The sequence below is a fragment of the Arctopsyche grandis genome, chromosome 7 (genome assembly GCF_051622035.1).
Source record: "Arctopsyche grandis isolate Sample6627 chromosome 7, ASM5162203v2, whole genome shotgun sequence".
Taxonomy (NCBI): Eukaryota; Metazoa; Arthropoda; class Insecta; order Trichoptera; family Hydropsychidae; genus Arctopsyche; species Arctopsyche grandis.
The window spans coordinates 29,534,103-29,549,222 of record NC_135361.1 but is presented as its reverse complement, the minus strand read 5'-3'; the positions used below and the strand labels follow the sequence as shown (position 1 = coordinate 29,549,222).

Here is a 15,120-nt window from a genome sequence, read left to right as displayed (position 1 = left end):
TCCCAAATATTCAACATGTGTACATATATGTACATCTACATACATATAATTCACTGATTAAGTTCTAAAGTTCTATCGCATACATTTAAAGGCAATCCTGTTAATGAATTTAAACACTCAACAGGATTGACTTTACGTAAGTATGAGTCAAAAACCCTAATTTATTTTATATTAGGCAAAGACGAACATTTCCGGGTGATACAGTTGGGGAAAAAAAACTTCAAAGAACTCCAAACTATTTAAAAACTCATCTATGATCCAATTTGGGGTGCTGTCATATACGTACATATATGTTTTTAAATCATGTTTGGCGATTATATAATAAATTGTATAGCGGATTTTGTATGAAAGTCCATCAAATGCTGTTTGTGGTCAAAATTATGGCGCTATAAAATAATATATGTAAGGTATATCAAATTGCTTACTACGTGTTTGTATAATGGGAATGCAAATATACAAAATCCATCGATAGATAATCAAACATTTATATACAAAATGTTCACTATTAGTCGATTAATTCGTACGAATCTAGACTTAACCTATTGAATCTATTTCGCACGTGGATTCACACATTCCAGTACGTAATCTAAATTCCGATTTAAGTCGGTAGAGCATTCAATTAAATGCTTCGACATAGCAAACTATGTCAATATACATATATTCGTATTATATAAAGTACATATATTTGTAACAATACAATACTAAGTAAAATGATTTTCGGGATAAATACGTACATAGATCTTCATAGATAAATGTAGGCGTTCATAGTTAAATTTTGAATATTGTATTTAAGATGAAAAAGCATGCTAATTTTATATTATTATATAGTAAATTAAGGATAAAAAAATATCGGCGTGACAATAAAGCTCGTCAAGGATCGTGGTTTTTCCGTTGGTTTTCCCTCCTAACGCTTGCATTTCCCGGAAATGAAAAGCTCGTCGAATCACGCAAAGCAACCGAGCGGACAGCGGATGCGGAAACGTGCAAGTATATTTCATTTTTTGCGGTCCACGGGGAACTTCCGGCACCGTTGTGACGGAAAAGCGTGACTGGAAAAAAGTATATAAACAAAACGAATTTTTCCGACTGAAAGAATCAACCGGTTTTCGAAAGAATCGATGAAAGTGTGAACAGCAAACTGAAAAGAGAAAAAATCGTCATGAAATACCATTCACGAATATATGTATAATGTACATATGTATGTATAATAAATACACTGTACGTTTCAAACGATCATACATATTATTCAAACGAAGTATTAAATATTGTTATGTACTTAAGTCTAGACGAAAGTACTTATACCATATTAGTCTAATTTCTGATCATATTTCCAAAGCTAAACGAAAATTTAGTGCTGTTCATTCATTACGAATTAAAATATATTTATTCACTTTGTTCTTTTATAGCGAAAGTGGAAATTTTGTGAATAAGGCTCATTTCAACTTTATATATTATATACACGTGTAATAATGTACGCCTAGGAATTAATGTTCATTATTCGTTTTCCAATTATTTATTTGTCAGCCCATTATCGTCTACGATTTTCAACATTCAACCAAATTTCATCTCAATTTTCCGAGCAACGCCGCAAATTCGACTAGTATTATATACTACAAAGATTCAGCGCAGATTATCTATACATATGTATATATAAAACACTAATTTTTGGTGTATGTATGTATGTATGTGCCAGTGCGTGTTTGGGTGGACATTGGTTGGGTGAGAAATGTGTATTGGACGCGATGTGTGTGTGTGTATGTGGGCATGTGGCAGATACGTCGACCAGTATAGAGATTTCAAAAAACAAATTTTAGAACACAAGTTTATGTTGTGCCTAGAGATATTTAATAAAATAAATACTCGCGAACAACGTGCACAGCCAATCAAAGTGAAGTGGTCGACGTGGACTAAAACCATTGACCAATAGGTGCATTTTAAGCATTCGCTATTTTTATACCGATAATTTATGTGCATACATTAAATTCGATGAACGCGACTTAATATATGCGCATATATTAAGTCGGTGAACACGATATAACATATGCGTGTTTAATAATAATAATAGATGTATAATAATTAAGCGCCGAACGACGTCAGACTAAGCGACGGGTGACCTCATCTACAGATGCGCTGTGCGGGAGAGTACACACTTCCAGGAAGACAAACATATACACACACACACACATTCATTAATCATTTAGAATGGGTGAATGGGGAATTCATACGCGGGTGCGTCTATAAATTACCCTACACTATATTTTTATATCTAATATATAATTTCGAAAGAGACTTTGTAAGTTTGTATCTTTGGTTGGGAACTTCGTTAACAAAACAAACACGACAATTCAATTGGTTAAATATTATATTATTTTCGATTCAAATAAATTTAATAAAAAAACAAATGAATATTTACTATTATATTCGCCATGTTTACGCTGTTTATATTTCAAATACTGAGCGAAGCCGGGTAAAACAACTAGTATATGTATATAAAATTGAATGTAACATATCATTATATTTTAATTCGTGTATCAATTCCTTTCCGAAACCACCCGTTGAAATCAACAGGCACAACACTAGTAGTAATATATATAAAAACGGACGCGATGTATGTGTGTGTGGGCATGTGGTGGATGCGTGAACAAGTATGGAGATTAAAAAAAAAAACAATTTTTAGAATACCAGAAGTATGTATACCTTATGCATAGGGGTGTGGCGTGACGACCGATCGTGTCAAGGAGACGTAGGATAAGTGGGGAAGTGGGGCGTTGTGCAATGACATGTGCTCCTGATATTAAACGAGCTGGAACGGGTGGGGTCAGCGTCAGATGCGCGGGAGCGTTCACACACACACACATCTAAGAAGACACACATTTATTCATCATTTCGACGCGGGCGAACGGGGGGAGGACTTATATTTTTATTTTATTTTTATATAGATATATACCAAGAAAGCTTGACAGGAAGACCCCAATTCGCCATCCTGTACAATTAATTACAAACAATGCAGCAATTTATTATTATATATGTAAATGACTGTATTTCCAGAAGCTGAAGAACACGAAATAACAATTAATAACAAACAATTACAGAATTAATCCATTGAGACATCTATGGATTTGGATTTTGTACATATTTTTTACAAATTATACACACAATAAATACAGAAGATTTGTGACAACAGGAAAGATGATTTTTTTCCAATTTTGAGTTTCAACAACGATCATATAAAATTGGCAAACTCTGATAAGTAACGATCAATTTGGAGTCCCAAATACCCCCAAATCTAACTAACAGTAAGGCGGATTGAACTCACTGATCACTTGGTGCTAAACATACACACTACCATTAAGCCATATTGCTGGCTAAATATGTATATAACATTTATTTTAATTCGTGTCTCAAATCCTTTCGTTGTCTCAAAACGGGCACAACACTAGTATAATAATATACATATTACGTTAAACTCGTGAAGTATGGTTTTTTTTATTTAAAACAGAAACATATTAAATATTTAGATAAGGTAACTTAAACATATGTTCTCAGGATAATATTAACTTTGAGTATATTTAAATTTCAAATAGCATACACAGCATAAGTTCACATACATTAATCGCCGATGTATAAAGCAAACTTCTTTGATATGTAGATATGATTTCGCAGAAAATTCCACGCTAAATCGCAAATAAAATATGTATGTTAGTAAGTAATATATATATGTAGTGTGTATGTTTGGGATAGATATATATGTATATATATAGCTGGAGACGAAGTGGAAGGAAGACAAACACGACGATGATAAACGATGCGGTACCTACCACGTGAAGAGTTGATGGAAGCTGAATCCAAACACGAAAACCGGTTAAACGAGAGTATTTACCCAGTCCGGATAGAACAATTAGTGGCGTAGCAAATGTTGAAAACAAAATATTTCGTCTCCATTTGCTCGAAAGCTCTCTATTAGCGAGCGATTCCGTTTCAGAGAGAAACGTATATCTCGGCAATGGAATTGGAACGTCTCTTTGTAGTCACATTTTCAATAAAATAAATAGAAAAACATACATATTTGCGTACAACGAGCGTGTCTGTTTTGAAAAGCTTTTATTTATAATATATTCAAGCAGCTTTAATAATGTATAGGTTCATGCAAAATTTTGAAGTAAAAAGTAGGATTTTCTTAGAAATTATTTTGCGCATTCGATTCCGCGTATTATTGAAAAAACTAATAGGAAATATTGGAAATTTGTTGAAATTTGGAGAAAACCTAAATTGGAAAAGAAAATTTATTTATTTATTAAGCTCAATTTACGTTAACCCTCCCTCGCCGAAGTGGGTTATGCAAGTGGCCCGATTTTTACGTTTTTCGTAATAACTATGTGGTTTTCAAAGCTATACACCCTATATTTATTGTATTCCTAGAATGAACTACAAAAATTTTATTTTAATAGATTTTGTATGATTTAGAAAAGGGGTACATCGTAAAAAATACATTTCTACAAAGCGGTAGCGATAAGTCATGTTTTTGACTGTTCGCTTGCATATTCTTGTTGATCGATGAATCAATGCGAGAGAAAGAGACTGCTATATTTTCGTAAGCTATTATTTTCGTCGATTTTGGCGCGTGGCTATTGAGTCATGTAGTCGCCTGTTGGCCTTACCTGTGTGCGTTTGCATGTCGATGGTTGTCGTTATTTTTGAATACAAAAATAGTCAAAAATATGCTATAGGACTAAATTTTTTTATGTTCATGTATAAATGATTAATAAGATATATATTGAATCCATTTGTATTGAGAAAAGCTGTATTTTGATTAAAAAATACTGGGGTCTTACTCGACCCCGGTTCGGGACCAAAGTTCGATCTTCAAAGGTTAAACAAACTAAAGCTTGTGTATGTATATTAAATTGGTCCTTATTTTTCCGGAAAAAAAGTCTATTTTTTAAATAAGAATTTATGTAGAATAAATATAATAATGAATTCTTAACGGGGAGCTAATTTGTAGCTTTTAAATATTTAAGATTCAAACATGTTTTTTTTATTTTATTTTATTAACTTTTAACCGCTTAGACGCCCAGCCGACGCGCTGAGCGTATAATTGATACGGCTGTTTGCGCCTTAAGGCGCTTTGGGCAGCTAAGCGGTTCAGGGTATTAAGGGAATTTGACCTTGTGAATTTTATATCATGATATTTGTCATGATTATATTTACACATTATGTACATACATACATATATACAAATGTGTAAACTTAAATCATAAAATTCCAAAAAAATCATTGTCAATGTCATGTTATCAATTTTTAGGAATTTGTAAGTCTTGATCGACTTTGAGACTTTCACCTTTTTATGAAAGTTATCATAAGACTGACAATAACTTTTCGTGTAATTGTAATATTAATTTCAATTTTTAGATATTTAAATAATAAAAAAAACACCACAATGAGATTTTGATGATATTTGGGGATATTGAATTAAGTAAATATAAATGTACTATGAATTAAGATATATTTTGATAAATGTACTGTGATAAACGTATTTTGATAAATGTACATATTATATTTGTGTTTGATTTTTTTTTTATTTATATTATAAAAATAAATCACCAGAAACAGTATACAGTATTTCAAAGAGTTTGTGTAAAAATTGTAAAATCGATAATATTTTTTTGTATTACAAATGTACATTCAACTGAACGCTTTTGGGAGAGAAAAAAGTTTTATTATTTATTAATTTTCCGCAGTTTTCGCTTTATTTTCGAAAACAATTTTCGGCCGGAAGGGACTCGTCCTCCTGGATTAATTAATCAAATTTATGCGATACGTTGTGGATTATGAGGATAGACGCGCCCTTTTTTTTCATAAACAAAAATAAAAATAAAACAGGTAAAATTGTATGACATTCGGAAAGCTCCTCCCGCTCAAAGTTTGTCGAAGAGGAAAGCTTCCTTCCTAGATTTTCCGGGACGCTTTCACAGATTACCTGGACATAACATCAATCGCATATTGACATATTGAATTCAATAAAGATTGAAAGCAAATCTTAAAAAGTTAAAGCATGTTTATTCTATACATACACGTACATATTTATAAAATGAATATTTATAAATAATATACATCACTAGTGTTGTGCCCGTTGATTCCAACGATTGGTTTCAGAAAATAATCGATATATATTAATAGTAAAATTTTGAGTGCGCGCATTACACACTCACCGATCCAACCCGTTCACCCTTTCCAAATTATGAATTAATGTGTGTGTGTTTGTGTGTGTCTTCGTGGATGTATGTATGTGCGTACACTTCCAATTCAAGTGTGTTCCAAGTCAGGTGCTCAATATCAGTAGCACACGTCACAATTCCCTGCATATCCTCGACACGCTCGGTCGTCATACCACATCCCTATAGCGAATGCTTAAAATGCACCCGTTGGTCAAAATATATCGTCGTTGCTCTAATTGGTCAATGTTTTAGTCACCACTAAACGACCTTTTAGGACCACTAAACGCTCATTGGTTGTGCGCCTCGTTCACGTGTATTTATTTTATTAAATATCTCTAGGCACAACGTACATATGTTTACTCCTGGCATTCTAAAATGTTTTTTTTTTAAATCTCCATACTGGTCGATGCGTCCGCCACATACCCACAAACATACATACATTACGTTCGTTTTTATATATATGTATATATTATTGTAATATATAAAAACGGACGAGATGTATGTATGTGCGAGTGCGTGGACAAGTATGGCGATTTCGAAAAATTCCTCGATTTTGTCGATTTAAATTAGGTATTATATGATCGAGGCGCAACTGTCACATTCACTCAATATATATGTATATATATATATATATATATATATATATATATATATATGTATATATATATATATATATATATATATATATATATATATATATATATATATATATATATATAAGATATGAACAAGATCACTTCCAATGTTTCAAATCGCGATTTGAATGCGTCTAACTTGGTGGAAGAGATATTAAAAAAAACCGGAACCTTTGCGGATGCCGTACGTAAGCAGACTAATAAAACCAACAAAAATAATAGCCAATCGAAACTACCTCCTGTGCCGAACGCATCGAATAATGTTACATCGAATAATGTAAACAAGCAGAGAGCGTCAACCAGTGGCGGCGCTTCGAAAAATGTTACATCGAACGATGCAAACAATCAGGGAGTGTCAACCAGTGCTGGCGCTCCACTAGCTGAAAATGATAACAACGATAATTTCAAATTAGTTAAAACGAAAAAAAACATTAGACGAAGTGCCAACTTAAGAGGCACTTGCAAGGATTCTGAATTGCAAGCTGTAATTCCAGAATCTGAAATTTACATCTCTAGATTCTCGTTAGAGACGAATGTCGAAATAATTAGTAGATATTTAAAGAAAAAAGTAAATTTCAAATTCACCTTAAAAGAACTACCATCTCGAACAAAATGTGGTTTCAAGTCTTTCATTGTTGCAACTGAAGCCACGAATGCAACAAAACTGCTCGTGCAAGATTTATGGCCGACCGGAATTGTTTTCCGACGTTTCCGAAAAAACTATATTAATGGGGGACAAAACAATAACAATCGTCAGCTATAATTGTCGCTCTTTTCGACGTACTGAATCCTACATTTCCAAACTATGTAATGAGGCCGACGTTATTTTGTTACAAGAAACATGGTTTTTAGAATTTGAAACTGTATACTTGAGAAGATTCCATCCATCATTTGAAGGCACTGGTACATCTGCAGTGGACAGCGGTAATGGACCTTTAGTTGGACGTCCCTATGGTGGTGTTGGTATATTGTACAAAAAAACTTTTACAGTCACCCAAATTGACCTTCATAATCCGAGATTACTTTGCATTAAAATTCAGCAAGGTGATATTGAATTGTTAATTATTAATGTATATATGCCGACGGCAAAACCAGAAAACTTTGAAGATTTTACTACTTGCTTGGGCATTGTTAATGCCGCTATCGAAGATCATAGTCGCTCGAATTTTATTGTCATGGGTGATTTTAATGCTCATCCTGGCTCTTTATTTTGGAACGAACTACTATCCTTCTGTGAAGAAAATCATTTGAGGATTCATGATTATGCGTGTCTTCCATCTGATACATTTACATATGTTAGTGACGCACACGGCTCCTTACGGTGGTTGGATCACTGTATCACATCTGAAGGAATTTTAGGATCCATTCAAGATTTTAAAGTCCACACTGACGTAGTATGGTCAGATCATCGTCCGCTTTTTGTTATAATTGCTTCGAATGGTCTGAATCGTTCGAGACCATATCACAATTATCGTCATCGCGACATTGCAACTTGGATGCCACGCAACCCTTCCGACATAATTGCATATTCACTAGAAGTAATTAACTCTTTGGATCGTATTGTATGTGATAATAATCTTCAAAATTGCAATTTGAGAAAATGCACTGATACTGAGCATAGGACTTCCATTAATTACCTCTATCATTCGATTGTAGATGTGTTGAGAAATGCCGCTTCGACATCATTTTCTTCACCAACGCATCAGTATAATGATAAGAGGTTTAAGGTGGTTCCTGGTTGGAACGATCAGGTAGCGGCACGCTACCTAGATTCGAGGAACTCATTTATAGAATGGGTCGCAGCGGGCCGCCCTTCTACAGGAGAAATTGCCGACCGACGTCGTCATGCTAGGCATGTTTTTAAAATTGCACTGAAGGTATGTCAACGCAACGCTAATCAAAGTATTATGGACAAGATAGCCCTATATCATAGAAATAAAGAATTCAAGCAATTTTGGAATGCTACAAATGCTATTTTAGCAGTAAACAGTACTATCCCGGTACATATTAATGGAATCTACAACCATCGGAGTATTGCCAATATGTTTAGCAAGCATTTCAAAGAGTCGGATTTGATGGGCAGGGCTGATATGGTTATGTCTATCTCAGAAGATTCGTTTTTCGTCATAACTGGCGAAGAAGTTGAAACTGCGTTAAGGTCAATGTCTGGAGGGAAAGCAACTGGTTGGGACAGCATTAGTACGGATCATGTTCTGCATAGTGGTAAGAATTTCTTCATCATATTAGCAAGGCTTTTCAATGTGATGATTTTGCATGAACATGTACCTGAAGAGTTTTCAAGGACGACTATTGTTCCTGTCCTCAAGTCATCAAAGCTTGATGCTTCAGTCATTGACAGCTATCGTCCTATTGCTTTAGCCACCATTTTATCTAAAATTCTAGAGAAGATATTGAGTTGCAGATTAAGTGGCTACCTTTTGTCAGCTGATGAGCAGTTTGGATTCAAGAAGCACTCGTCGACGGACATGGCCATCTACACTTTAAAACAGGTAGTGGATTTTTATACATCGCGAAAAACTTCCGTATACGCCTGTTTTCTAGACTTATCCAAGGCCTTCGATCGAGTGGATCATGATCTACTTTGGTCCAAACTTTTAAAAAGGGGAGCTCCAAGTCAAATCGTGAGGTTTTTAGCATCCTGGCACCGGAATCAGTTCAGCCATGTACGCTGGGGGAATTCATACTCTGATCCCGCTTCTTTGAAGTGCGGGGTTAGACAGGGTGGGTCAATGTCTCCTGGCTTATTCAACCTTTACATGGATGAACTTTCACATCGCCTTCGACAGACTGGAGTTGGTTGCCACATAGGAGGAATATGCAGTAACCACATCAGCTATGCGGATGACATGGTGATCTTGGCGCCTTCTCCGTCAGCTCTGAATCGCCTCCTGGAAGTTTGCTCGAGTTATGCTGCAGAACATAATATGCGGTATAATACGAGTAAATCCATGGTATTGATTTTCCGATACGGTCGAGGTCCTCATTTCGTCCCCAACATTATTTTAGATGGGCGTAATCTTGAAACTGTTAGGGAAGTCAAGTATCTGGGACACTTGCTGACGGAGGATCTATCTGATGACCGTGACATCGAAAGACAAAGAAGAGCCATTTGTGTAAGGGCAAATATGCTGGCTAGACGATTTTTCCACTCCAGTGTAGAGGTTAAGAGACAATTATTTATGTCCTTTTGTACTAGCCTCTATACTGGTGAATTATGGACCAGATACAAGCGGGAGACGATGAGGAAGATAAAGGTACAATACAACAACTGTTACCGTGCTCTTTTCGGGTTACCTAGGAGCTGTAGCGCGTCGCAAATGTTTGTAGAAGGGCATGTGCCTCATTTTGAAGCCATTCTCAGGATGAGAGCGGCCTCTCTACGTCTTCGTATATTTTTATCGCCTAATTGTCTTCTTGCTGCTGCATCTTCTCATTTGCATTCTTCATTGTATGTTCGATGGATGGAACTGCTACACCGACCGCCTTGAATAGACATAAAATTATTATTATTTATTATTATTAGACTTATTTATTATTATTTATTTATTATAATTATTATTATTATTATTTATTATTATTATTATTTATTATCAGTAATATTTATATATTTACTTATGTATTTATTTATTTATTTTTTGTTAACTATTTTTCAATACTTTTTTTTTTTTTTTTTATTATCTATATATTATTTATATGGGCGTTGGGGATTGCACTATTCTCCTCATCGTCTGGAATAAAAAACTATTATTATTATTATTATTATTATTATATATATATATATATATATATATATATATATATATATATAGATATATATTTTATTTTATTTATTTTATTTTATTGTCACAAATCAATACACACTCGCCATTACAGATTTGCCCCAATGCGACGGGTGTACGTTAATGAAATACATGAACAATCAGAAATCAGAAATACAGTAATACATACGTATACAATCAGAATATATATAGAATATAACAATTAATCAGAAATAATAATCATAGTGACATCTATGGATTTCAGATTACTGTGTATAATTAATACAAATTATACACAGGCAGATTTTTGTGACAACAGGATTAGATTTAATACCAATTTTCAGGAACCGTTTCAGCAATGATCAGATAAAATTGGCAAACTCTGATAGAGAAACGATCGATTTGGAGTCACAAAACCCCCAAATCTAACCAGCAGTGGCGAGGACACGAACCTATGACCTCAGTGATGCTAAATATATACGCTATCACTAAGCCAAACTGCTGGCTATATATATATACATATACGCGCACGCGCCTATAAATTACTTTACATTATATTTATATATAATATACAACTTTATATTATATATATGTAAATACAAAAGTTGAAATTTATAAAAGTTCATGAAATTTAAAAAATCATATAATTGAATCTTTCATGTCGATTTTGTAATTTGTTGTCTGAATGAGACGACAACTCTCTTTCGTGGGTACATACATAGTATCAAACAGAAAAATTGATACCTCGGAAAAGTCACCGAATTGAATACGTTCCCGCGAAAATGTTTAACATTCATGACAACGGCGGTAGTATACATAAATACATATGAATCTATACATATTTGTATGTAGTTATATACCTGAGCATACATTTATCCTTGTATCGGTTTCGTCGATCGCATTTATAAGAAATATATACAAAACACGAAGCGGTGTTGTATGTGGGCCCCCTTTTCTTTTTTTCAACTTGGTTTTTTTTGTTGTTCGTTCGTTATTCGCGGTTTGCATAATGTTCCTTTCCCCTCCACCACCCCCCCCCCCCCTCCCCCCTCCACTCGTTCGCCATCGGGAAAATTCACGAGAAAAATAACGCCGGAAATATGAAGAAAAATAAGCAGACGAGTCACATTGTACGAGACATGGGTATAATATTTCAAGTAATGTCACCGCAAAACGTATCTCGTGTATGTGTACCTCGTTTTTAAAATTCGCATATGCGATTTAATACACGAAGCGAATACGTTATGACCTGTGTTGTTCATTACTTTTATATTTGTATTCATTTTTCAATTCAACGAATGTGTGTATTATACAAAAACAGGCGTACACATACGAGCCGTTATATTTGTGTAAGTGGTATAAGTCCACTTTCTTCATTTCGAAAAATATTTTGCACTTAACAATATTTAAAAATACTGGTTGCCTGTAATACGTTTATTCTGCTTGTCTGAGATTCTAGACATATCGAATAAAAGTGATAATAATTCGTGAATTTAGTCAAAAAGAAATAGTGTTTTTGGAAATTAAAATTAATCTTCCGCCACTTTCAAATATAGCGGCTCATCTAATGATTGACATGTACTAATTACCCCACAAATGATTTTGTGTTTTAATTTAAATTATTTAATTTTTTATGTATGTTAAAAAACTAATTAGCTAAACGCTACGTTATAATGAATAAGTTGCTTCGAGTACTTCAATCAGAAATTTGAATATAAAATTACAAATTTGTTTACAAAATATGTATATTAATCCGCTTAAAAATATGTATTTCAATTTGATTCTAAATATGTATATATATATATTAATGAAGGAAAAGATAATTTCTTTGAATATGAATATAATTTTTTTTTCATTAGTTATAAAAATATTTGGAAGATGCTTATGTTATTATAAATAAAATTTCATTGTATTATAATTTAGTATTTGAGATGTACATAAAACAATAGTAAAATACTAAAAAAGTTTATCCAATCCACAGATGGAATTATTTATTTACATATTATTTTTTTAATTGAAAAATATTTACGTTTTACAGGATATGTTTTTCTATGCTTTTTACATACATCCCTTCTTTACGTTTCACTTACGATTACAATTCAGGAAAAAGTTTGCCGCTTATCCGATCGTTTTCATACTTTGCCATATTAACGATGGTGCAAAAATATCGTGTAAGACGCGTTTGATATCTGCCCCGCGAGATAGTCGTTGATGTTTATCCATCGTTTGTTTTTACTTATGTGCAAAATAATAAATCAGCTGATAACTAAAAATAAAACTATCACTGTTTGATCTGTGTACATATGTAGCTTGTATTGGTTAGAAAGTTTGTTATGGAGGAATAAACAATGAAATTTGAGGTTATGAGTTGCTGTCGGCAATATGTATACTCATTTAGCCGGGAACCTTACAGTTTAGAATAGTTTATTAATACTAAGATTGCTTTAAGAAGAGTTTATCAATGTATGATTGTACATAAATCAGTTTATGTATTTACAGAAATGAACTTTTCAATCATCAGATAGCCAGCAGCGTGGCTCGGTCGTTAAGCTTCTGCTTAACACTGAGAGGCGCCGAGTTCGATCCCTTGAGCTGACCTCGATTGAAAAGAATTTTTCTGAGTATATCTGTAATGCTGCTGGTCAGACCAGGATTTGTGACTCCTGGTTGATCGTTTCCTATCAGAGTTTGCCAATTTTCTCTGATTTCATTGTTGAAACGATTCCCGATTAAAAATTGGCTAAAAATCCTTCCTACCCACTATGTCACCACTATTTGAGTATGATTAATGTAAATATTACAATAAAAATGTATGTACAATTCATAGATGTCTCGTTAATTGTCGAGTTTAAGTCAGTGTCTCGTAATTTAGCGACTTATATAATAAAAAAATGCTGTATTGTTTGTAATTTGGCCAGGAAGGCGCATTGGGGTTTACCTGTAATGCCTTCCTGGTATGAAATAAAAAAAATAATAATAATAAAATAATCAGATAAATTAAATCAGCTGATAACTATAAAAAATTGTATGTGATGTATGTATGTAAGCTTATTGTAAAAAACTAAATATATGTAAGCTTATTGTAAATCATATTAACAATTAGATACAACATAACTTATTATTTAATACTTATCTCGCAGATAAAACCCAGTGAAGAGATATACTTTTAGCCGTGAAATGTCAAATTTGACATATTTTACCTTACAAGAAGCTACACGCAAAATTTGAAATTTACATATACATATGAGAGTTAAAACTATAAATATTTATATATTAGATTTAACGAGAACCTATAGAGCAAATTTCATAAAATAAAAAGTGAATTATAGGCACTTAAACAATTAAAATCTGATAAGGCCGTGTCATGGCGAACAGTTTACGCCTTGTTAAACGTCAGGAAGATTTACTGTACCCGTTTTTAAAACGCGTTGTATACGATATTTTATCTCCAACGTAATGGCAGACGATACATTAACGTGTATTGATGACCAAAATGAGCAATATGGCAAAGTATGAAAACGATCGGATAAGATATAAAAATGACCACTAACACGAAAGCCATGTGAAACGTAAAGGAGGTATGTAAAAACATACCAAATGTCACAACATATAAAACTACAATTACAAAAACGTTTCACATCTGTATATGTATCTTCTTAGTATTAAATGTAAATGTAATTTTAGTTCATTTAAAAATAATTATAAAAGTGGCAAATCGCATTATTCTGATGGCTTTGTTTTATAATAACACAATCAAAAATAGAAAAACTCAATATGAAAAATAAAATAAAACGAATAACAAGAGAAAAGAAGAAATGAGTATTTTAATATAAATATTGAAGACAGTTTGAATGGTTTAAATTTTACAAATATATAATAAAATTATTTTCAAAAGCTCAAATGGCTTTCTAAAAATTGAAAAAGAGTTATAAGCATGTTATCGGCACATTTCCGTACATTTTGACTTTATTTGTAAAATTTATTAAATTTGCTAGCTCTGAGATAAAGTAGATTAAAGGTAGCACGTTGCCGTAGCCTCCGACTTGTTAGATCGTTACAACAGGTGCAAGCAATAAGATTATCTAGTTAGCCTGCAGCGAACAGCTTGCAAAAAATATTAGCGAAGATTGAAAATTTAATAAATCTGCAGACGGGGAAGCAAAAAGCCTAATCCAATTACGAAACGTAAAGAGGAAATAAATCACGTATAACACTATAATCACATTTGAGATTCTCAAGTTTCGTACGAGCACGCAAGAATCCCGGCGAGCGAGTCGATTGCGGAAAAGCGGAAAATTCACCCAGAAGAAAACTTGCCGGTCAAAAGTTAAGTCGAGTTTCCGGTCTGGCGAACCTTTCCGCACACCTGTCCGTTCGGTTTGATTAAAGTTTTCAAACCCGGCGACATTTCTGATTAAAAACCTGAGACCTGTGACAAATTTCCACTTTGTCTCTTACCGGGTATTGCCTCCTGACGCATAAATCTACACG

At 33.4% G+C, this 15,120-nt stretch overlaps 1 protein-coding gene across 1 annotated transcript in view; it reads left to right on the top strand.

Annotated features, from left to right (window-relative positions):
- Positions 1-6,938: 6,938 nt before the first annotated feature.
- The window catches only part of LOC143914136 (uncharacterized), a 30,484-nt gene continuing 22,302 nt past the window's right edge, over positions 6,939-15,120 (top strand). Inside the window, exons 1-2 of the mRNA XM_077434227.1 lie at positions 6,939-7,334; positions 7,444-9,198. Of these exons, the coding sequence (XP_077290353.1) occupies positions 6,939-7,334; positions 7,444-9,198 (2,151 nt within the window). The remainder of the gene's footprint in view (positions 7,335-7,443; positions 9,199-15,120) is intronic.